The 23,372-nt window shown below is 37.8% G+C and overlaps 1 protein-coding gene across 4 annotated transcripts in view; it reads left to right on the plus strand.

Annotated features, from left to right (window-relative positions):
- The window catches only part of TTC39A (tetratricopeptide repeat domain 39A), a 50,343-nt gene extending 27,274 nt beyond the window's left edge, over positions 1–23,069 (plus strand). For all 4 annotated transcript variants that reach the window (XM_068690194.1, XM_068690193.1, XM_068690192.1 and 1 more), the window contains 12 exons: positions 1,011–1,110; positions 1,863–1,928; positions 8,289–8,397; positions 9,058–9,125; positions 9,256–9,315; positions 10,092–10,253; positions 11,944–12,035; positions 13,104–13,224; positions 15,208–15,319; positions 17,275–17,389; positions 18,064–18,180; positions 21,165–23,069. In XM_068690194.1, the coding sequence (XP_068546295.1) occupies positions 1,011–1,110; positions 1,863–1,928; positions 8,289–8,397; positions 9,058–9,125; positions 9,256–9,315; positions 10,092–10,253; positions 11,944–12,035; positions 13,104–13,224; positions 15,208–15,319; positions 17,275–17,389; positions 18,064–18,180; positions 21,165–21,285 (1,243 nt within the window). In that variant the 3' untranslated portion in view covers positions 21,286–23,069. The remainder of the gene's footprint in view (positions 1–1,010; positions 1,111–1,862; positions 1,929–8,288; positions 8,398–9,057; positions 9,126–9,255; positions 9,316–10,091; positions 10,254–11,943; positions 12,036–13,103; positions 13,225–15,207; positions 15,320–17,274; positions 17,390–18,063; positions 18,181–21,164) is intronic.
- The last annotated feature ends 303 nt before the right edge of the window (positions 23,070–23,372 follow it).

Below are 23,372 nucleotides of genomic sequence, written 5' to 3' on the forward strand. Positions count from 1 at the left end.
CTTTCATGGCAGTAGAGACTAATGAAAAATTTAAAAAGATGAAAATGAAATTTGCATCATGTTTTGTTTTATTTTAGGACTTAAAATTTGGCCTCAGAAAAGCCACAAAAAGTCACGTGTATCAGACACAAAACAGTATCCGTTCCAGGTTCCACAGAAGTGTAATGAAAAGGAGAAAGATGACAGTGTCCATGTTCATGTGGGTTTAAGGTGACTAAATGCAGGTCCATTGTAAAGGCTGCAATTACAGTGAAGTGTCTTAGATCTGTTAGCAACAACCAGCTGATAAAAAATGTGACAGCCTGCATACAAATGTGTGGCTGCAATTGAAAAAGTGTTGTTTGTTTTTGTTTTCTTTTCCCTACGCATAAGCAAATTGAACTAAAACAATAATGTGAAAAACACATAACTGTGGAAAGCTGGGGGGAAAAGCAGCTTCAAATCCAGTTGGCTTACACAGGGCAATAAAGGAACGCTACCAAGTTGAGACCTAAAAGATTAGAAATATAAATAATTTCCAATATATCTGCTCACTTTTTAAAATTTCTTACAATTGACTTTTCCTATATATAACACAATGTTCTTTTGGTTGAACATGCACAAAGTGGGAATACATAATCTAGAAATTAGTGAAATGCAAATCAAATTAATTAAAAAATTGTGAAGTCCTGTCTTCTGTACTGCCCCGTCGTCTCTTTGTAATAGTAAATCCCAAAAGCCAGTCTTCAGACATTTTCAGGCAGAAGTGTGGTTGCAGATTGACTATGTCTGTTTGACAGGAATTCATCTCCAGGACTCCATATTTTTGAGTTGATAGTAATATGACAGAAATGGTTTGTTGATAAATCCAACAAAATGCTGTAGATGTTGTTCATCTGGGTGAGATGACAAATTCACCTTTTTTGAACTACTATGTAGGTCAAGGTAATTGGGTTACTTTCTTACTGAATTGTAATTAGTGTTGATCATTTTCTTTACTGACAATATGACACAATCCTGTGCTTTTTCAGAGAGCTGGACAGTCTCATACAATCTCCACATTATGTCAAAGGAGAGAACCATCTCCATTTTGAGGGAGGTGTAAAGCTCGGGGTTGGAGCATTTAATTTGGTATGTATCAGCAGTTCTTCTCTTGAGCTCAAGGTCTGCAAACTCCTGAAAATGTTCTTAACATAACTACCTGAGAAATTCCATGGACATCAGTGTTACTAGTCATGGGGTTAAAATTAGGTGTGTGTGTTGATACCTGCAGGATCCCAGTCTCTGATCTAACACCGGCAGATAGTTATACACTATAGAAATAAAGAGACTGCTACCCATAACATGCCAATACCGTTGTGTGTGTGCAGGCCCATGTGCACATCCTGATGGAGAAATTATAAATTGAGCAATTTTCTTGTCTGACACAGGCTAAGGACATGTTCTTTGATGATATAGCAAAGTGCCCGTGCCCAGCTGCCAGTGGAGGTGATCTAGGTTAGCCCTGTGACCAGTGCTGGGAGGCACACAGGGGTGGGTTGTAGCCTCATGAGAAGGGAACCATGGGGATAAGGGCTGGGAGAAGCCTTGCTCAGGAGCAGAAGATGCCGGTGCTCGTTGACTTCCATTTACTATTTAATCTATTTACTATTTAATCAGCACTGAGGGAGCAACCAAGGACAGGGAGTTGGCTGTTGGCAGGACAGTTGGTGGGGCAGGATGCATGAGTGGAGCCTGGGATGATGTTCAGGACACTGTTTGCTGCCAGTGCTTGTGTTCTGGTCAGAAAAACAAGGGGCACAGGATGTCCTCTGTAGCAAACCACAGGATGGCTGGTGGTATGAAAGTGTGTAACTGCATAACTGTTGCATTTCTTTCTATAGACATTGTCTATGTTTCCTGCACGGATTCTGAGATTGCTGGAGTTTGTTGGGTTTTCTGGAAACAAGGTAAAGGTGAAATAAATATTTTTGGTACATTTCTTTCAGACTGAGAGAGAGAGAGGAGTTTCTTCCTCCTCTCATTAACTGTAACTCTCTGAAACACACTGATTAGTATCACAGCATGTGCGTTGCTGACACTGTTTTCATACAGTCCGGTGTTCCTTTATATTTTTGTCTGAACTATTACACTTTAAAGGTTGTGATATCGTTTTTCAATGATAATACACTTTTGAAACATGATACAAGACAATGGCTAATACAATGGTATTGACAAAGTCAGGTTTTGTTTTTTTTTAAATTATTTTTAGTTACTGGTCTTTTGATGTATGCTTGTGCTTAGAAGGTCATAGCCCAAATCATATTCTTAGCCTGTTATAAATTATCTTACTTGATAGTTGCGGTTGTTAGAGTATCCAAATGACCCTGAGAGGTTCCTGCATGACATCCAGTTGGAAAAAAAAGACTTCCAGTTTCATTTGATTTATTTTTCTCCATGTCTTTAATGATTTCTGTGGGCACCTAAATCTTCTTTGCCTAAAGAATAAGTGCTTTTTTTTCCCCAGAGAGTTACAAGTCTGACCTGTGTTGCCTGTGCATGCAGTTTAAGGCCAGTTGTTTAGCAACGAAGCACCAGTAAGCTTGCACAAACCTGACTTACTCTGTCCGTCGGGCAGAGGCACAGAAAGTATCCAGAAAGTAATCTCTCTGTGTTAGTATTTTATGGATACATTGTTTCAAAATAGGATAATAAACTGTGGCTAATTAGTTAGTGTTTTTGTTTTTGTTTGTTTTTTTAATCTTGGCCTTGATACCTTGTACCTGTCCTTATTTCCCATTCCACCACCAGACTATGAGATTCAATCAAAATTTGGGTTCTTGGATTAAAAAAACATTAAGGTTCGCTTAACCTGAACTACCAGTTATGCTTATTTCATAAATTCTGGGTAAGATAAATGCTGTGTTTGTGGGACATCAAACAAAAGTGTAAACAAGTTAAAACTCAACTCTTTTTTATAATGTTTTATATTTTCAAAACAAGTTTCAAGGAGAAAAATGTTTCTTTAATCAGAGCTGCACTTGTAGGTGACGTGGGTGAATGTCATTGCCACTTCATTAGTTTATTGGAGGGATGTTAGATCTTAAATAAAATGTCATGTTTAAAAGCAAGGAGCTATTGCAAGGGCATGGATTAGAACTTGGAAATGTCTGGGAGCTTGACCAGGAGCTGTTTCACAGGCAGTAGAGGCAAAAATCAAGTAGTTCCACCTGTCAGTTATGAAAACAAAATGCATCTAAAGCAAAATATTCTCCTAGAAAATGTAAGGGCAATTCGTGTACCAGCAGAATTCTGAGAATACTCAGAATTGAACTCTCATTCTATTACTGCAGATGAAAATTTTCTCTCTAATAGAATTTCTGTTCTTTTCCATTGGCCCTGGGGTTTGTTGTATGGCTATGAGTGGGCTGCTATTTGTGTTGATGAGTCAGCTCCTGTTCCAGTTTTTCAATAACTGACTGAAGCATGACCTAGATTAGCATAAATTTAAGCAAAAACATGGTATCTGCACACCATAAAAAGGTGCATTTTAAGCATTTTAATCAAAGTTCATTGATGGTCATTTATTTTAACATCCCAGAAAAGTCTTTCTGCATTTGACAATTTGAAACTAGATGCCCAAAGTGAAAAGCAAGATTGCAATTACATTCATAATCCCTTCCAGTGGTGCTTTTCCAAAGCTTGCAGAAGGAATCTGTCCTCTGCAGTACAGACAAGAGGCTTGAAGGTGAAAGTAACAGAAGAGAAGAGAAGAGAGAAAGTGTGTGTGTCATATGCTGCACACCATCCAGAGGAAAAGGAATTTTGAGTACATCAGTGTTTGACCACATAGTCTTTTCATTTAAATGCTTGTGGTGAGCATCAGGCTGTGCAAAAGCCAAGAGAGCCTTGAGCTGCTTATGATTTACCCAGAAGAGTTATATTTCACTCGAAGACAGTTTGCTTTTAGTGTGGATCGTGTGTGTATTAGAAGTGGATATACAATTGTATTAAGATATCTTCCACAAAACTAATCTGCCTTGAAGCTGGCAGACTTGCCCCTAGCAACTCTCCTTTTCACAGACATGTCATGTCTGCTAGTTACTGAGGATGTGCCCAAAGCTGCATTACTTCCTCAGTCATTCGTGGGCACTGGGGACAGCATGATCAACTTAATAGCAGTCTGGCGTCCCAGAATAGTAGGAAGGATAAGATCAAGAAAGTATAAAAGTAGCCTGAGGCCACCCTCGTTCCCTTCCGCTCCAAGAAGTGCCAATTGTGCCATGCTCACTGTCTGAGCTCCTTTCTCCTGGTATCGTTGGTCAAACTAAGGGCTGATTTGTGTTCCATGGCATAGATCCTGCATTTGGACATTGAGATTCAAGGCATGGGATTTCACCTGATTTCATAAGAAATTTTCTGTGGGTTGAGGTATACATGTATATCATGCGTTGGCTAGGCCACTAACAGGGGAGGCAGGCCTCATCCACTCTGGGCAGCGGGTGCAGAATGTGTCCCATCTAGACTTTTTGTGCTTAATGGTGACTAACTTCTGGTGTGAGATCACAAGACTCCTCAGGCTGACATGTACAGTCATTCTTAGTTTATAGAACGCTACAAATTTTGTGGTGCTAAGCTGTAGAAAAGTTTGACATGGGCCCACCATAAGTTAAGTGCAGCTTGTCAGAGGGTCAGCTGACAGCATGATTTCTGGGGAAGGCAGAAGAATTTTCAGATAGAACCAACTTCTTTCAAGTTATACTTTCTGATGTGGGAGGACACTTTTTCCCAAAGCAGCTGAGCTGAGGAATATTTTTGATGTCTCAATTTGTAATAAATTGAGTTCCAGTTTCTGAAGAAGCATCTTTTTGATTTGCATTTTGTTCTCCTGCAAATTTTAAACTGAAGTTATTTAATACATTCAAGTGCCCAGGCTACTGGTTTAATTAGTTCTTCATAAAAGCTATTATTCATCCTACTCGCTACACCTGCAGTAATGTGATCAAGTCACGGGACATGAACAGTGACCTTGTTTTGCTTCCTTTGTAAAGATCTGTAATTAAACAAGAATGATTTAAAATATAATTGAAGAGCTTTCACTTCAGAAAATGAAATGGATTTTAGTCAGTCACAGCTGAAATAGATAGGAACCAGCCTGTATGCTGTCTAATGATGGTTTTGAGCATTGTCCTTGTTTGCACCTCATTCACTGTGGGAATCCCCCACTGCTTGTGTGGGACACCTGAATGAGAGAATATTGGATGTCTTGGAACAAGGATCACATCAATGGGATATTGCTTTTCCTTGTCATGAAGTGACAGTATAGGGAATTAAAAGGGCATAGGATGTTCTGAGCAACTTGCATAGAAAGGTAAGGGATACTGCATTGGATCATGACATTTGTCTGTAAGAAAAGTGTGTCTCTTCCTCCTCTGTGTTATACCTTATGCTCTTTATGGTAACCTGCCTCTTGTGTTACTGTCATTTAGGTATTTTAGAGAAATTGCTACTACTTGTTACCTTGACATCTGCTTTATATTGTAGCAATAGACTTTGTTTGGAAGCACATCCTGGTGGTTTGTCATAGCTCCTGTCACCAGTGGCATAGGTGTGGGAGGTATTTACAGGTGTTAAAAGGTGCGTCCTAACAATTAGGTGCAATGTTCTCAATTATACTGACTGGCACCAGTGAGTATAATTTGTTCACAGAGGCTCAAATAGTAGCAGCCTGTGATTTGGTGCTGAGATCCTCAGCTGATCCCCACTGAGGATCATGTGGGTGTAATAGCATTGTCCAACTCATGACACCTCACCTACCTGATTAGGTTTGCTGGCTAATTTCTTTAGGCTCCCTGTGGAGTAAGAGTAGGTGCTTAAAAAAGGTGAATCAGAGTGTCTGACTTGGGCTTCTGTGCTGAATTGTTCCTTCCAGGAGTAAATCTATCTCTACCAGCCACAAAGGGAGCCTAGGGAGTCTGTCTGGTTGGACATGGTAGCTAAAAGGTGCTTCTCATGAATGCCCTTTGTCATCCCACTTTGGAGATCTTGCCATAACAACAGCAGTTTGCAAGAGTGTTTTCGGGAGAAGCAGCTTTGTTGCAGCCTTCTCTACAAGCAAGCATTGCAATACTAGTAATAACTGCTTCTAGATTTCTTTTGTTCAGACTGTGTTTACTGATTATATTGTTATTTTAATATAGAAAGTTTGGGGTATTCCAGTAGCAGAGTGAACTGTAAGCAGTCTTTAATTACCTGTGTGGGACAAAATAGGATTCTAGACATGGCAGTGAACTAACTTGCTCAGTGAGCTTCCCATACCTGTGTAACTACTCAGTTTAAGAATTTAGGCTGATGTATGCCAGATTTGCAGCTGTCTTTCATAAAGAATGAGCAATTTCTTAATCGATTTTCTTCACGGTTACAGCTTTCCCAGATGCTGTCCCAGATGGGGTGGATATGGGCTGCCTTCCTGGTTTATACAGACGATAATATTGTGTTTGGCTATCTTAAAATACATTTTTTGGACTAAAATACATCAGTGAGATCAACTTGACAAGTAAATTGTTTTATATAAATAATACAGTTTGTTTCTCTGTCATTCTTAGTGCTATTCACAAATATGAGCAGCAGCTATTTTACCTGTATTTTTATACTAACTGGACGATATCTAACACTGTAAGGTCTTTTACTGATGTAAACGTCTGTAAAGACTCAGTAAAATATCCGTCCTGAAGATTTTTCATTTGAAAAAATCTACTTTGGAAGTCTACTTTGATTTTTTTTTTTTCTGCCAAATTCATTCCACAAAATGTTTTGTCTTCTACCTTGCAGTACAACAGTGTTACTTTTTAAAAAAAAAATCCAAGTATTTGTGGTTTTCACTTGAGCAGGTGGAAGGAGCTGAGTGCATCATATTTTGTTAGTTATTTGTATCAATCAAACTTCTGCTTTCAGCGGAAAATGAAGTTGGCTTTATTTCAAGAGTGCTTGCTTTCCATAAAGTCATTGATTTTCAGTTATGATTTTCCTATCTTTTAAATTTCTTCTGAAGTGATGTACAAGTCAGTATTTTCATTATTTTATCCAGGCTAGATGTCATGCTAATTCTCTTGAAGGTGTGTGTGTTAATGGTACGTGTTACTTTCCCCATAACAGTAATAAATAAATAAAGATTTATTAAAACTCAAAATAACTGTATTTACATTAAAAAAAAAAAAAAAAAACAAAAAAAAAAAAAACACTAGTTAAGTAAAAACATAAATGTATGATCAAAATTAGAATATGGTTACAGGCTTTAGGGTTTGTACAGTAAATGGTAAAGTTCATGTAGTGTAATACCTTTCCATGGGCAGGAACACACAAAAGATGAAAATCTGTGTTGAGATCATGCACTGAGTGCTCCCTGTGATACCTTCTGCAGTGGCTCCAGAGACATCCCTCAGGGTCCCTATTTATAGTGTAGCTGGTTTGAATGGATGTCTTTATAGTTGTATACATCTTGTTCCAGTAGTTTTCCATTGCAGTTGTAGTGCAACTTTTAAATGGAATTTTCCCCAGCACAAAGTGAACGTCTTACTGTGTGTGTTTACTAGGAAGCAGATCTCATGGTTGGTATGTTTGCATGTTTATATTCTTACCATTGATACCAGGGAACCAGTCCTAAAAGGGATCGGTAAATACTGTTGTCTTAGGAGCTTGAATCCTTAGTTCTCCCTTCGAATATGAATACAGCACGATACTCGATCGCTGTAGTTCTTCCCAAAGAGAATAGGAACATTCTTCTTTCCGTGATATTTTTTCCACCTCTGGTAGAGGGCCAACACCATTGCAAGGCTTCTTTTGTTGACATACTTACAGACATCCTTTTGCACTGCTATCCTTTGCCCTGCTAGTTGCAGATATGGTTCTCTTGATGTCTTTAACCTGCTTCTGCAGTGAATAACAACAAACACGGGCACACTGCGCAAAGACGATCAATATTATTTGCCAGGCATTTTAAAACCGTGCTTTTTTCATTATTGAAATGTTGTTTAGCAGCACTTTGGTGATGGTGATAAGTTGTTTCACATTCTCTTACGTTAACCAAGTAATAAATCACAAATTGCTGCTCTGTCTCAGAATGTTTTCCAGAGATGAAGCAGTTACTCCATAAAAAACTGTTAATATAATCTCTCTGATTGCTATACAAGTAATTTACATCAGTGTATTTTGGAAATTTGAGAGTGAGCAATCTATAGATGACACTGCAAAGGGTAAATATATATATATATATCAAAAAATTGCTTTAGTTCTTTTCTAATACTTTGTCCTTCTCGCTTTTGTTTGCACAGGAGCATGGTCTGCTGCAGCTTCAAGAAGGAGCGTCATCATACAGCTTTAGGTCGGTGCTGTGTACCATGCTGTTGCTTTGCTATCATACTTTCATGACCTTTGTGTTAGGTAAGATTGTTTATATAACTCTTGGATTTGATTAGTTCTTGTGGGAGACAAAGGGGAAAAAGATGGTTTCAACACCTATTTGTTGGTGAAATACTTGTTCACAATCAGATTAAATATACGTCATTTTGGGGTGATTTTACAGTAGTCATCATAACCAAAGAGAGTATCTTAATCTACAAGATGGAGGTTTGTTTAATGCATAAGAAAGGAGAAAATGGGGGTAGCAAAAGAAGTCATGAGAACTAAATCTTTCTTCTCTAATCAGGTGTATTAACTGGGAAGCTGAAATCATGGCTGTAAGTGAGATGAGTTCCTGAATACTTTGCTCATCTCTATCTTTTTTTAGAGTTGATAGCTTCTCTCTGAAAGAATATACTTCCCAGTCATCTACTGTTAGAGCTTTTTCAAAGTGTGTTGGTTTACTCATAAATGAGTTTTCAAGTCACTAAGCACAATGTTGTTTGAATCTTCCTGCTTGCTTGCTTAGTGAAACTGTATTTATACCCAACTTAACAGACAGAGGAACTTCCGTATCGGCCAGATGAGGATGGCTAATCAGTACTTTGCCCTCCTGGTTTTTGTGTTTTGTATGTGTGTGTGTTTTTTGTTTTTGTTTTTGTTTTTTACTGTTTTTATTACTTGCATTATTATGTATTTTAGGGACAGGAAAAGGAAATGTTGAGGAGGCAGAAAGGCTGCTTAAACCTTACTTGGCTCGCTATCCAAAGGTAAAATCAATCATAATTCAGATTGGTATGATTGTTTAATGTTTCCCTGCCAAATAACAAAGATCTAGACTGTATGGTCAGCTTGAAAACTGTTAAAGAATACTTGTATTTTTATTATTATTTATTACAGGGAGCCATATTCCTGTTTTTTGCAGGCAGGATAGAAACACTGAAGGGTAATATTGATGCGGTAAGTAATCCACTTGCTCTTGGAAAAAATAAGCCTCAAAAGCTTCAGGAAAACTCCTACAGGAACAACGTTTCTGTTTTAGTTAATGCTTCCTGTGTCTCTGGCCTGTATGTAATTTATAGCTCATGAATACAAGTAGGAATTTTGAAAACTATTTTGACCAGCTTGTTTCACCAGCTCATGTCATTACCCTTGATTCCTGGTGATAACCTAATCCACCACTATTAATGACACAGTTTTGTCATTGTCTTTCCTACCCTGAAGTGAGTTGTACCTTTACCAACATCCCATGGTAATCATTTGCCTTAAGTCTGAATGGAGAGTCATACGAGACTTGCAAGAATTAGGGTGTTGCAGAATACACGTCAAAAATACTACGAGACACAGTATCAGCTGATGTGCAGTGCTGTAGCTCCCTTGAAGTTTTTGGAGCTATGACAACTGTCAGCTGAGCATCTGTCCTCTGACTTTAGATTCCCAGTTTCCCTAGGTACATGCATTCATTTTGCCTGTACTTAGACTTAGGACTTCCATAAAACTTCCAAGAATGGGGAGCTCTGTTGCAGGGGTAAACTTGCTAACCCCAGGACTACTGTGGAGCCAAGGAACTCTTATGTGAAGCCAGCAGACATAATCTTGGGAAATACTAGGCTGTTTTTAATTTGGAAACTGCAGGAGCTATGGAAGCAGATCATGAAGACCAAATGTCTGTTACAGCTTTGTTGTACATTCATTTACATGTGATTAAGGCAGTGTTCGGAAATCTCTGTGTTCAGGCAGTTAGTAGGTATGAAGAATGCTGCGAGGCTCAGCAGTACTGGAAGCAGTTTCATCACATGTGTTACTGGGAGCTCATGTGGTGCTTCACCTACAAGCGCCAGTGGAAGATGGCATTCTTTTATGCAGATCTGCTAAGCAAAGAAAACACTTGGTCAAAGGTAAGTTGAGCAGAACAAGAAGGAAATATTTAATGACAGGTGTAAGGCCCTGTATTATCTATTAACTTTTAATCAAATAGAGTTGACTTTTGGTATCTGTGAGCTGGGTGAAAATTTTAAAACAAATACAGGTATGCTGTGGCTTTTTCAAAACAATGTGAATTGTGAACATTTGAATCTGAACAGATTGTAGGTAAATGGAAACCTTTTGGGCCTCGTTTGTAGATGAAGAACAGACTGTTAGAGATGTTCTGCTGTGGATTAACTGGTTGTTTTGTCAACACATTGCAGTTAGTGGCAAGTTGTCATTTCTTTCTTAACATTACAAGCTCTTCTGGTGATGAGTGAGATTAGCCATGATGGTGCCTCTAGGATAATAAATACAACTAGAAGCAATGCAGCTTGCCCTGTGCATCTGAAAGGGAGAAGTTCTCAAGTTCAGAACCCTGGTAGACTTCTTCCCTTCGCCTTCACTTGAACCACAGGAAAATCTGTCAGGCTTTAAAGTCTGGTGAGTGGGTGGGTGGGGTTAACTGGTGTTCACTGGTTTGTTTCTCCTCAGTGTGATCACTCTGGGTGGATAAGGAGGTGTTATCTCTGTTTTTTTCTACTGCACATGGTATATATTGGCCAAGTGCAACCAAAGCTGACATAAGGTCCAAACAGCCGGAGAGTAGCTCTCACAATGCTTCCAGTTGGATAAAATCTGGAGCAGGGATTCATGCCCCTGAGTATTCCAGCAACACTCTCAGCCAGATGCATTGGTCTGAATAGCTCCCACAGGACTTTTGTTTAGTGGTGGACCAGTACCCAACTAGAAGCTTTAATATCCTGAAATGCTGTAGGATTAATATTAATATATGTCCTTTTAAACTTTATGTAGAGTTCTTTAGTTTATTGCACAGGCCTAGAGGCAGCAAAGGTGCTTCTTATCAATAGGTAACCTATTGCAAGTACAACCTAATAGGAGCAAAATACTAACTACATGAACAAAGTAAATAATGTCCACATAAATGGACTGTTACATTCTGCTATAAATAGATAGGAAAAATATTTTAAGCTTTGACTGAAAACTCCTGAAACTTATGCTTAATGTAGACTCCTTAAAGCAGTCTTTAAGACAGCTCAAGAACTCACAACTGTCATTTTCTGCTGTTCCAAATATTGCAATGTCCTCTGCTGCTTTGCTTTCCTTGGTTGCTGAATATATAATTGCTCACAAGTCCCTGTGAAGTCAGTACATTTCATAATCTGAAATAATGAAGCCTTTTAAAAACTATTGTGCTTTTTCTAGAACTTAATATTTGAGATATGCTACTAAGTTGTGACTGGACACATAAAACATATGGTTTGTTTATTTTTTTTTTCTCCAACCTTTTCATAAGATTTCCAGTGTGTATTCATGAGAGTAATACAAAAATTTATTTTATACAAGCATGATACATAGTTGTACGCTTGTTCTTGGAATGTGAACATGAGCTGATAAAGAAAACAAAGGCATTCAAGATTTAAAAAAAATTACCCTATTTTTTAAAATACTTATCTCCTGACTAAAATTTCATAAGATTATTTCTATTTGTGAGCAAAAGCAGCAAGTTCTTCCTCTTTGTTGTTGTTTTGTTCTTTAAATCAATAATGGTGATGCTGTAAATTCATTTCTCTGTACAGATATTCTTGATTGCATTTGCAGGCTACCTATATTTACATGAAAGCTGCTTATCTCAGTATGTTTGGACCTGGTGACTGCAGTCCTTTTGGAGACAACGAAGTTGAATTATTTAGGTAAAATTTGGTAACTCTCAGTTAATAACAGTTTCATATCTAGTCACGGTATATATGGAAAAGAGGCAGAATTACTCATTGTGCAGTCTGGAAGATCTGCACAAATAGCATTGGAATTGGTAAGAAATCGAAGAATGAAACACTACCCTTAGACTAAAAAGACCCTGAATTCAGACAGGAGATTTCTACTGGCCTGGAAATACTTTAGAGACAGGTATTAGTTCTGTCAGCCATACAGTAGCTGGTGTAGTTGCATGTACCATTCACATTCTTTTTCAATTGTTTCCTTTGACCAAAATGGCATGTAAGATCTGAAAGCCTTAATGGATTACGTTACAAGATGGATGCCTGTAACAGCTAATGGAGACTAAATCATTACAATTTGATTTTTGGGCTTTGAGTCTGGGACCAATATTAAAGAGTTACATGTGCAAGTAAATATTTGCATTATTGACCCAGTAATTTAATATATTTCTAATGATCAAGCTCAAAAAAAGCCTAAATTTTGCTGGGCCAAACAAAATTAATTACTTTGTTTTTCTGAGAATGTGTCTATAAAATTTCAATATCACTTTTTAATGTGCTTAAAATATATTGATACTTCTCAGGTCTTCCATATCTTACATAATTATTAAAAGCAGATTTCATTGGATTTGAGATCCATTGCAAAGGGAATCAGTTTGGTCTTTGGGAGAATGCGAGGAACACTGACAAAAGCCAAGCTTGCCTCTTTCTCAGTCTGTGAAGATGGGCCATTTATAAGTTAGGTGCCTCACCTAATTTATTCATTTGGGTGGGGAAGAGTCCTTATTTCTGCTGCTTGATTAAAGTGGAAGCTTAAAAGAGATATGTATGTCCTACATAAAGACAGCTTTTGTGAATATGTATTGATCTGCTTCCCTAGAGACAGCAATAGCTGGGTGTGTAGCAGCTTTTTAAAGTTCTCTTCACTTAGATTTTTTTATTTTTATTTTTTAGAGTTTGAATATTGTTTTCCCAGACATTCATAGAGGAAAAACTCCTTACTTTTTTTCCTTACTTTTTTTTTTCTTTTTTTTTAACTTTCAGGATTGTTCCCAGCTTGAAACTGAAAATTGCAGGGAAATCACTGCCTACAGAAAAGTTTGCCATTCGGAAAGCTCGACGATATCTTTCTTCAAACCCTGTTCCTTTACCTGTTCCGCCTTTGGTAAGTTAGAAATATTCTGCCCCCCTGCCCCCTACCCATTACATTTTTTTTAATTTATTGAAACAAAAACAAAATAATTAGAATACTATCTTTCCGTGTTTCTAAGGTAAAACCTCTGCAAGAGACTGGAATGTTCCCAAAACAAAGCCAAATGAATGCAAGGAATGCTGTAAAACTGGGGCATGCAGCAGCCACAGGGAACTAAGCCAGTTGTTTGTGACACATAAATGTGTTGCATGTGTAACTCATTCTAGCTATGGACTAGCATGCTCCTATCAGTATTTTTTAATTACCTGTTGAGGAACTTTGCCCTTGGTCTCTTCTGTCATGTGTCAGTTACTAAGACTATTAAAAGAAGACTTTGAGGTACAAAAGAGTAGAAAAAAATCAAGAAACCAATGCTAGAACTGGGGGCTCTGTGTAAGCGATTCCTTAATGTGCCCCTGAATGTTTGCAATGTGGTGCTCTTCAAAGCAGCTCGGGGTGGTAGGATGAAACATAGCCAAGTCTCTTTAGATACTCCAGAGAGCTATTGCATACAGTTATTTTTATTTATTTATTTTTTGCCTGTAGTGCTGGCTAGTTCCCAGTTGCCAGGTAAGATCAACTGTATAAGGCCCCCATTGCCTAGCACATGGTGCACTTACAAAAATCTGTCTGCAAAGACCAAGTAAAAGAACATAAAAGATTTTGACTCCACAGGTTTGCTAAGTTCAGTGGCATTAACATGTGCAGTGCCTTGAGCTGTTTTATCTGAGAAACAGATGGATAATTAGTAAATACTCCTTAAGAAAATGCCTGAGCAAGGAGATCCTCTTGGAGACACCAGTGAGTAGTCATTTCTCAGCCCACCAGCTGGTTATGTGACACACTGCTGCTTGAACAAACATAGTCTCCTGCAGATAAGGTACAGCACAGCGTGGGTATTCACTGGTGGCCACTTTCAACCAAGTCATGAGCCTGAAATGAGAGGAAATGATGAGATTTTTTTGGTTTGCCTTTCAGGTTTCAGAAATTGTAGAGAGTCAATAAATATACACACCTGGAGTTTGGTTGGGCTATTCTAATGGCGTTTTAACAAAGCGGGTTTCTGTGCTGAAGGCTTTCCTTGGGGTAGTGGGGACACTGCAGTCTTTGTTTCTGCTGCAGTTGCATTTCTGAGGCAGCAGATGCCGCAGCTGAACAGCTGAAAGCACTCAGGATGTGGAATGGGTGCAGAATCCCATTTTAGGATTTTTCTTTTCAATGTGAAGGGACTTACTGAGAGGAGAGAAGTCTTAAATATTTAGCCTAGAATAAATGTAGTTTGAGTACTTGTGAATCTAAGCCATGGTAATAAATTTACACTAGAACTGTTGAACTACAGTAAGTTCACCACCAGTTAACATTAACATCATTTAATAGTGATTAACATCATTTCATCTATTCTAGCCCAATATCTTGTTGCACAGTAGCTCCAGAAGTCATCTATTTTCTGTATTGTTGCAGCTATTCTGTACATAAACTTAAAAAGCTCTAAATTATCAAATTCAGATTAGGTCATAAAAACAAAAAACTTGTCATGAGGACCAATGGGAAATACTATAGAAACTGGCATCATTAGCTTTGCAATTGCTCTTGGCAGTTGCCACTTCAATACATTTGGTCTGGTGATGTACTCTAAGGGAGAACCCTAATAACAACCAGGAATTAAAACAATAGTTTTTAGTTAAAGTTACCCTAAGAACAGTTGAATTATGAAAGAAGTTCCTGTTTGTCGGAATGTCAAAATGCAGTAAATGGCTCTTCAATTGTTTTCCAGGACTAATTTGTTCTGACAAACAATGTAGCTACCTTCCATTTGCAATGAAAATATGTTTAGATGAACTGAGTTTTTAGCAAAGGAATCAGTAACTTTTTCATCATACAGAGATAACTAGTATTTGATAGCTGTGTTTATCCAGCACTGTAATTAACAATGCTGTCTTCTCTCCCTGACCTTAGGAAATGATGTATATCTGGAATGGCTATGCTGTAATTGGACAATGTCCCAACCTAACAGAAGGCATGTTAGAGACTTTAATTGAAGCAGAAGAAGCATTGGCAAGAAGTCCAGGTAATCAGTGATATGGTTTAAGCAGGTATTTTACGGTGCAATAGCTAAAGATAATATCTGTGAATAAAGAGAGACACTTGTTAGGAAAGTTAATCTGATCATAGGAGGAAGGTAGATTATGAAGCCATAAACTGTTTGCGCAGATAGGACTAATTTTCCTCTTTTATCATAGCAATAACTTACAATAGTAGCAAGCTATTTTCCGCCCACAGATGTGTATTAGGAATAGTTTATGACATGTATTAAGGACTGTTTATTTTGGTAGATCAAAATCAGCATATGAATTGACTCGATTACTTAGATCATGAAGCTTTGTTATCCTTAGATACCGTATTTCAGTTTTGAAGGATAAAGAGGAAGAGATGACTGTCTTCTGTTCTAAAAGTGCTGTCAATTTTTACGACATGACCTTGGAGTGATATTGGGAGTGTCCTTGGAGTGGACTTGAGTGATATTTGTGTGTTGAAAGCTGAGATATCAGGGATGGGCTTCCTTTGCGCTATAAAGGAGCATAAGAAAGGAGTTAATATGGACCTGGAACAGGCTTTGCTACCACATCTTTTGTCAGTCTGTTAGTTAGCCATCCATAAGAAAGTTGAATTGCCATTTATTTCTTGCCAATCTTCCCAAAATTCTTAGAGAAGTGCAGCCAGTCTCTGCAATCACTAAGTCTCCCCTTACTAAACAGTTGATCTTATTATTACATACCACCTTCCTGCAAAAGGATCAATCCCATCTTGACAAAGGAATGTGGGTTAAGTCACTGCATTGCAGTCTTTTCTAGAACCTGGTCTTCCTGTGCACATTGTTACACAAGTATTCTTCTAGAGTTGAAAGAGTTGCTTGAAGAAATGGCTAAAGCTGTCTCTTTTTTAATTGTTTGAGAACAGACAGAAAAATATTTTCACTGAAAGTGACGTCTTAGTAGAAGTCATTTGACTGTTTCTCTTTTTGTCACACATTTTGCTACTTTATTTTGGATAAGTGAATTATTTCACTATTCTTTTTTTTTTTTTTTAGTTGGTAAATAGTGAACAAGACTAACTTTTTGCAGGCATTTGTGGATTGCAGGCATTTGTGGAAGCTGATTCATGTTTGCAGAACACTCTGAGGACACATAATTGAAAAGTGCAATATATTTTAAACACACCAACAGTACCACGTGACAGTGTTACACCAATAAGATGTTAATCTGTTAATGGAAATAACATCTAGAAATGCAAATCTGATATGCACAGTTGTGTCTAGGGTAGGTTTATAAATGTTTTGGATTTTTTATGCAGTTGGGAGCAGTTTTTAGGCTGTATTAGAAGGAGAGGAGATGCATGCATATGAACATGTTCATGGAACAGATGTCCAGGAGAGATAACTGATCTGCTTTTTGTTTTTCTTACGAAATAACTCTTCTGTGGCCTTGAGACATCTGACCGGGCACATACTCAGTGTGTCACCTTTTGCCCTCTTTCCTGTTCCTTCTAAGGTAGTGTGCTGTATAGTCTTTGGGCATCTTCCCTCAGTTTTGCTTTGGTGATACATTATATATAGATGTTTCTTTTGGATTTAGCAATACAAGTGACTGCAATTGGATCAAGACCTCCAACAGCACAGTCCAAAGGGGAACAACTGTTCCATGTAGAATGTGTCAGCATTTTATCAGCTGGGGTGGCAGAGGAAGAATTAGGTAAAGGTAGTAGAGATAAGCTGAAATTCAATAGCTCAAGATGTGGTATCATACATTTTGCAGAAATTCCTATTAGATAGTATTTCGTGATACAAGTTTGTCTGTGATAGCAGGAAACTGCTCTTAATGAACTTAATGGATCATTCAGTTCCTTCTGTCTTGTGTTCCAGTAAAGAGATTTTACTCACACCTACCTGTGCAAGTTTCTCCGCTAGGAAGAAAGTCTCCAGTGCTCTAAAGTTTTCTAAAATGTGCCATTTGCTTCATCTTGCAGCTACAGAATTGCTAGCAGATGACCAGTGCGTGATAAAACTGTTAAAGGGTTTATGCCTCAAGCATTTGGGCAAGATTGCAGAGGCAGAAGGCCATTTTAATTACATCTACTTAAAGTAAGTTGTCATACCTGGTGTGCAGGAGAACTCTTGAATTTCTCAGTAACTGTCAAGTAACTACAACCTGAATACAAATACAAAGGGGAGGAATACAGTATCTCTAGTATTTATTTCATTTGTTTCTATATCACAATTTTGATTGCCAGTATTGTTAGCCATGTAAGGAGGAAGTGTAATTCTGTACTTTTTACTAAGAGATTTTTTCTTCTTTGTGGGCTATACATGCATAAAATTTTTTGAGATACTGCTGCTTTTTTCCCTCTTCTCCTCTCACCATTCATGAAGAAGCTATGCTCAGAGAAGCAAACGCAGTCTACAGCAACAGATGGCAGCACGAAATGGAAATTCTATACATTGTGCAGTGAATGGGATTTCTTTTTCTCAGTTCATACAGATAGAGCTCATAATATTGTCACCTTTTCTAATAATTCCCTCATAATAAAGGGAATATTTTTTAAATCCTGAGATATATTGTATAGGATAGTTATGTAAAGTAAACTTTTAATAGCCTGGTAGGTAGCTTTGGGTAGAGAACACAACAGGTGTTGTGATAAAGATTGATTGCTCTTTCTGATCTTAGCTAATCTCCTATTTATTTGTTTTTGGAGCTCTTAAATGAAGGAAATAATATATCATTTCAAGATCTTGAGGCTCTCTCTTTTCCAATGTAGTGAGAAGAAGATAAAATATGACCATTATCTAATTCCAAATGCATTGTTGGAGCTTGCGTTACTGTACCTGGACCAGGATAGAAGAGAAGAAGCAGTAAAACTACTGGAAAGAGCAAAGTAAGCAATTTAAAAGTCTTTGTTGACGGGTCAGTATGTTATTTTACTGATGGGTAGGAAGCAGACATGATAATACCGCACAAACTCATCGTTTCCTTTATTCAGCAGGAGCAGACATGCCCTAGTTTTGGCTGGGGCCTTTTCAGGTAGTAGACACTATCTGATCGTTCAGTCTGTGAGTTACCAATCCATTCTGATAAGAACAAAAATAATTTTAAAGATCTTGATATGAATGTCAAGGGCTTCCATAAGGAATAATCCATGTGTAACTAAATGTAATTATCTTTGTAGTCTATTTATTTATTCATAGAAGATGTATTAGATGAAATCAAAGCTCTGTGTTAGGGCTGAAATAATATTACTCAGATTGATAGCTAAGAGTGCTGGTTTTTTCCTTGATGAAATACACTGAAGATGATGTTTCAGTTTTCATTTATCTTTGTGTTCTTTCGTCCGCATCTGAAAGACAGCTGAAACACCTGCCATTGCTATTTTTGTTGTGATTGATGTTTCTATCCAAGTAGGTTTATCAGGAATAGTTGGACTGGATCATGTATGTTCTTTATTATAAAATCAACAAAATAGAATTTTGCCAAGATTTCTGGGGGGGGGGGGGGAAGGGAAAAAAAAAAAAAAAGGCAGTCCAAACCAAACAACCTTCATCTCCCTCAGGCATCCTGCAGCAGGGCAGTTCACCTCTCTGCCTTCATGAGGCAGAAATCTGCTGAATGAGGCCAGATGTTGCACGTTTCCAAGTGCACAGCATCACACCAGCCCGTGCTGCAGGTGTGTTGCTACAAAACTGATCTCTGGCCCCAACTTCCAAAGAAGTCGCAGAGAGTTTTTTCTGTTGAGCTTTTGTCCAAGTCAGTCCAACATGTATGAATGGTGAATCAGCCTGCTGAAGCTGATGCCAAAAGCCTGTCAACACAAAAATTAAAATATTGCAGCTCTTAATCTCCTGTGCTCATGAGCCTGATTCTCTGTGGACTCATGGAAGTTATTAGGAATAGCAAAAATTGCATTAGCAAAACGCAATGGAAATTGTTACAGTCAATTTCACATTCCTCAAAGCACGCCTTGCCTCAAATCCTCAGTTTCTTTGCTCAAATCTTAAAAAGAAGCCTAGAAATTACTGCTTCTGAGCTTCTCACTCTGTCTGGTACAGCTTCCAGTCCCTGCTCAGCCTTCCCACCTTTCACCTGGCAGCTTGTGTGGCTCAGATCCCCTCTCAAGGGAAGATGTTGGCTTAAAGAAGGGCACAGCAGATAGCAGCTCTTAAAAATCTCGTTACCCAGTGTTTGAAAGGCTAATACTCGGGCTTGTTATGCTCAAAAAACTCATGGAAATGTGGGAAAAAAGGGGGGGGGGCTGTCTTATTTCAATTCGTCACTAAAAAGTACAACCTTTAGCATTATGTATAGCATTATATATACTTGATCAGAATACAGAGGTTTATAAGCCTTCAGATAAAAATGCTGAGTGTCTTTTCAGCCACTAGGGGGAGAAGGCATTGTCTGTGGTGGATTTCAGGATTGCAAAATTATGCTTGCTGTTGGCAGGAGTGGAGATGAGAGCTCTGCTTGTGCATGATGCTTGATTTACTTGACCTAAATCCACGTATTGCTGCTGGCTTGAATGTTTCAACTCTCAGAGAAGGAGTGGAATGAGATAATAAACAGTTTTGGCTTGATCATGCATGGAAACATTTCTATTTGTATTACCATAAGCAATAAGCAAGAATATCAGCCTGCTGATGAGAAATACAAGAGGCATTTTTTAATATCTGCATGACAAAATCTACTTAGTTTTCAGCAAAATCTCCAAAGTGTTTCAGATCAGCATGCAGCACAACCCATTCATTTCCACGACTCAGCCAGCCTCTTGAGTACTGCATACATAAAATTCTAAGCTGGTGTAGGATGGGTGAGGAGTCCCTTGTTTTTGCAGAGACTGACACTGCCACAGTGGCAGATGCTTGCCTCCATGACTGATTTGAATTATGAATTCTGAGCTGAAAAGCTTTTAAAATATATGGACTGCTTAATACTTGATGTAACGTTTCTGTGAAGATGATGGTATCCACTAAAAGAATATTAGCATGGTCTAATCCTCATTGGTATCTAGATTGTGTTTCCATTATTCAGGAATTGAAATGTTGGTTCCCGGTAAGGTCTGCATTTTCCCTGTGGTCCTGGGAACAGCAGATCCCACCTCTGTTGCTTTGGAAGTCTTGGATTTTTTTTTTTTTCCCTAGGTGTTATTTCTCTTATGTTTCTTAAATTCTTTTATTGTGGTTTGGCAAGTAGCTTGTAGACAACTATAGGTATTCAGAATAAAAGGTATCACTGAAATATAAATCTTTCTTTTTACCACTGTACCAAATGTAGGCAATTTAAAACTTCATCTTTGAATTACAAATTTTTTCAGCTTTTTAATAATCTAGAAATACAATGTTCATTCTACATTGCCTAGCAGTTATCAGTGGTTGTCAGTCTCATTCCTGTCCTTACCATACTTACCAAAGGTTCATATCACTGCTGCAAAATGTTTAAATCCTTGCTGTTAGCACACATTCCTCATCTTATTAAAATGAGGAAAAAAATAATGAAAATATGTGTTCAAATTTGTCAGTCATACTTTGGGAGTGAAAAAAACACCTAATTTCTGAATGCAAACTAAGTGGATGTTATGGATATTTAATATGGACTCAATATTTTGATTGAGTGGAACAGATTCAATTTCTTATTAAGCTATATTTTTTTTGGTAATTGCCAGACAGTAGAACTACAAATAAAGAACAAAGAGCTACATTGTTTGGCTAGAAACACATGCCTTGTATTTTACAGTAGGCAACAAAGGAGCTTGTGAAGAAAAGGCTTTTTGCTGTCTACAGTTGTTTTGCTTAGAACAATAATATAAAGATAACTTGAAAATATTTAAATATATATATATTCATCAGAGTGAATCTGCTTTTGTTTTAGACATAACTACAAGAATTACTCCATGGAAACGAGAACACATTTCAGAATTCAGGCTGCCCTGCATCAAGCCAAATCCTCCTCAGAAAATGGAATGCACTCTGGAGCCTCAGCAGTGTCGTAACTTTTTCTTCTTTGATGTGCTGTTTGTTGCAAACTTTGGTGCAGACAATTACTGACACTTCAGAATTATTTTTCCTTCTCTTTCAAGTCACTGAGAAACCAAATCATGTAAAATTTTAAAGGTGATGCATAAAACATTAATCTAATGTGATAATATGGCAAAAAAAAACAACAACCTCAAACCAACTATAACCCATAAAAATATTGTTTTTTCAACAGTGGCTTTTTGAATACTTACATCTGTGTAGTTCTCTTTTCAATCATGTGCCTTTTCTTTCTTGTATTCACAACATCTGCTAAGCGAGATAGAACATAAAGTGGAACAACTGGAAAAAAAAGCAACACTAAACTTCTCATGGTTCATGGATTTAATCAAAGTGAGCTTTAAACGTTCATTTGAATTCATACTGCTAGCAGTTGAGAAGGAAGCTTCTCTTTTTCCAAGTCTCTACTTGAAATGATGTGAGAAAATCTCAGTGCACAAGAAACACAGCAGGGAGGAGCTCTCAATCCTGGGCATTTTCAATTGTGCATAGAATGTCTCTTTACTAGCTTTTAGTAGTTGCTTTTTTGCTGCTGTAAGAAACTTGCTGGTGAAGAAAATGTTCTCCCTTATGCAAGTATCTTGACATTTTCTTTAATCTTGTCTTCATGTCAAGTCTGCTGCTTGTAGTGCCTGAATGATTTACCAAGGATTTTAGAGAGGGAAAAAAAAAAAAAAAAGAATAAGATGGAAGTATAAAACTGCATCTCTTCTTTGACAAGTTTAAAAATGGGAGGACTTTAGGAAACAGCTCTGCCGTCAGAACAAACATGATTTGAACTTTATATCGTATTCAAAGCACAAGTCCTTGAAGGTCACTTAAGAAACAGCAATATTCCACTGGCTGCACAGCCATACAGTTACTGTGACAGTCAATTTCTTCTTAAAATGATTGTTCTTAGAGATGTCCTACTTGAGATGTCCACGTTTAAAGAGACCATATGGCAGTGTTTCCTGTGTTAAGAAACTTGGGCTGGAGCAGAAGCAGGCTCTCTTGGCAGGGTGCTCTGCCATTTACAAAGGAGATCTTTTTCTTTTTGCTCTTTATTATCTTTTTGGAGAACCTGTGAGGAAGTAGGGCATTGAGAATAGAGCAACGGGCTAGCTCTCTTTTCCAGTGCTGTCTGCCATACAGTTGCTGCTTTTCTGCAAAACTGGTGAAGTCACACGTAAAACAAATTTGCACTGTACTTACTGTTCTCCAGGCTAGCTCTTTGTGTACACCTGTGTTTTTTGAGGGCACAGTTCTACCTCCCTTTTGAAGGAGATTCTTCCCCGTGAGGTGTTCTGGTATGTGGCAATGGGAGGTCTTCTGACAGCCCTTTTTCTCCAGTGGAGATGCTTGTCAGGAAGATTCATATATAAGTACCTCACAGTGAATATGCCTTCTAAAGTGATTGTTCCCAGCAGAAGAGAAAATTGACAGTTTGTAGCTCTGCTTTTACCTCTTCTAAAGAAATGACATTGTTTTATAATGCAAATTAATATGCATGGAGACAGAACCACCTGTTCCTCAACAGTGAAAACTTGCATTGTATTAAAAATAGACACCCTTTATAAAAGTCTTCCCAAGTTAAAATTATAGGTGAAGAATGCGTTTTTTTTAAAGTGACTTTCTCAGATAAATTCTCAATTCAGATATGATTCAGTACGAACAGTTATGCTATTTACGTTTGCACATCAAAATTTACGTGTAAAAACTCAGTCATTCTTTGTATAGAATAAAAAAGATTCTTGTTCTATTTCATGCATATAACGCCTCTTCTTCCAGTTGTGTTCTTTTCAAACATTTTGGCAGTCTTAGCATCTTTTGAGCAAGCAATGCCATGAGAATTAGCATAATCTGTACTTTGCAGAAAGTGAACAATTCTTGTGACTGTAGATTCATCTCAAGGCCGCTGAAATGCTCTTTGAAACTTCACCCACCACTGAGTTGTGCCTGTGCTCTCAGATGCGTTGCACAAAGGCCATACTGTGCGACGTGCAATCAACTTCCCTGGTTCTTTGCAATGATGAAAATCCCAAGATTTTCATACTCACCTTTG

The sequence above is a fragment of the Anas acuta genome, chromosome 8 (assembly GCF_963932015.1).
Source record: "Anas acuta chromosome 8, bAnaAcu1.1, whole genome shotgun sequence".
Lineage (NCBI taxonomy): Eukaryota > Metazoa > Chordata > Aves > Anseriformes > Anatidae > Anas > Anas acuta.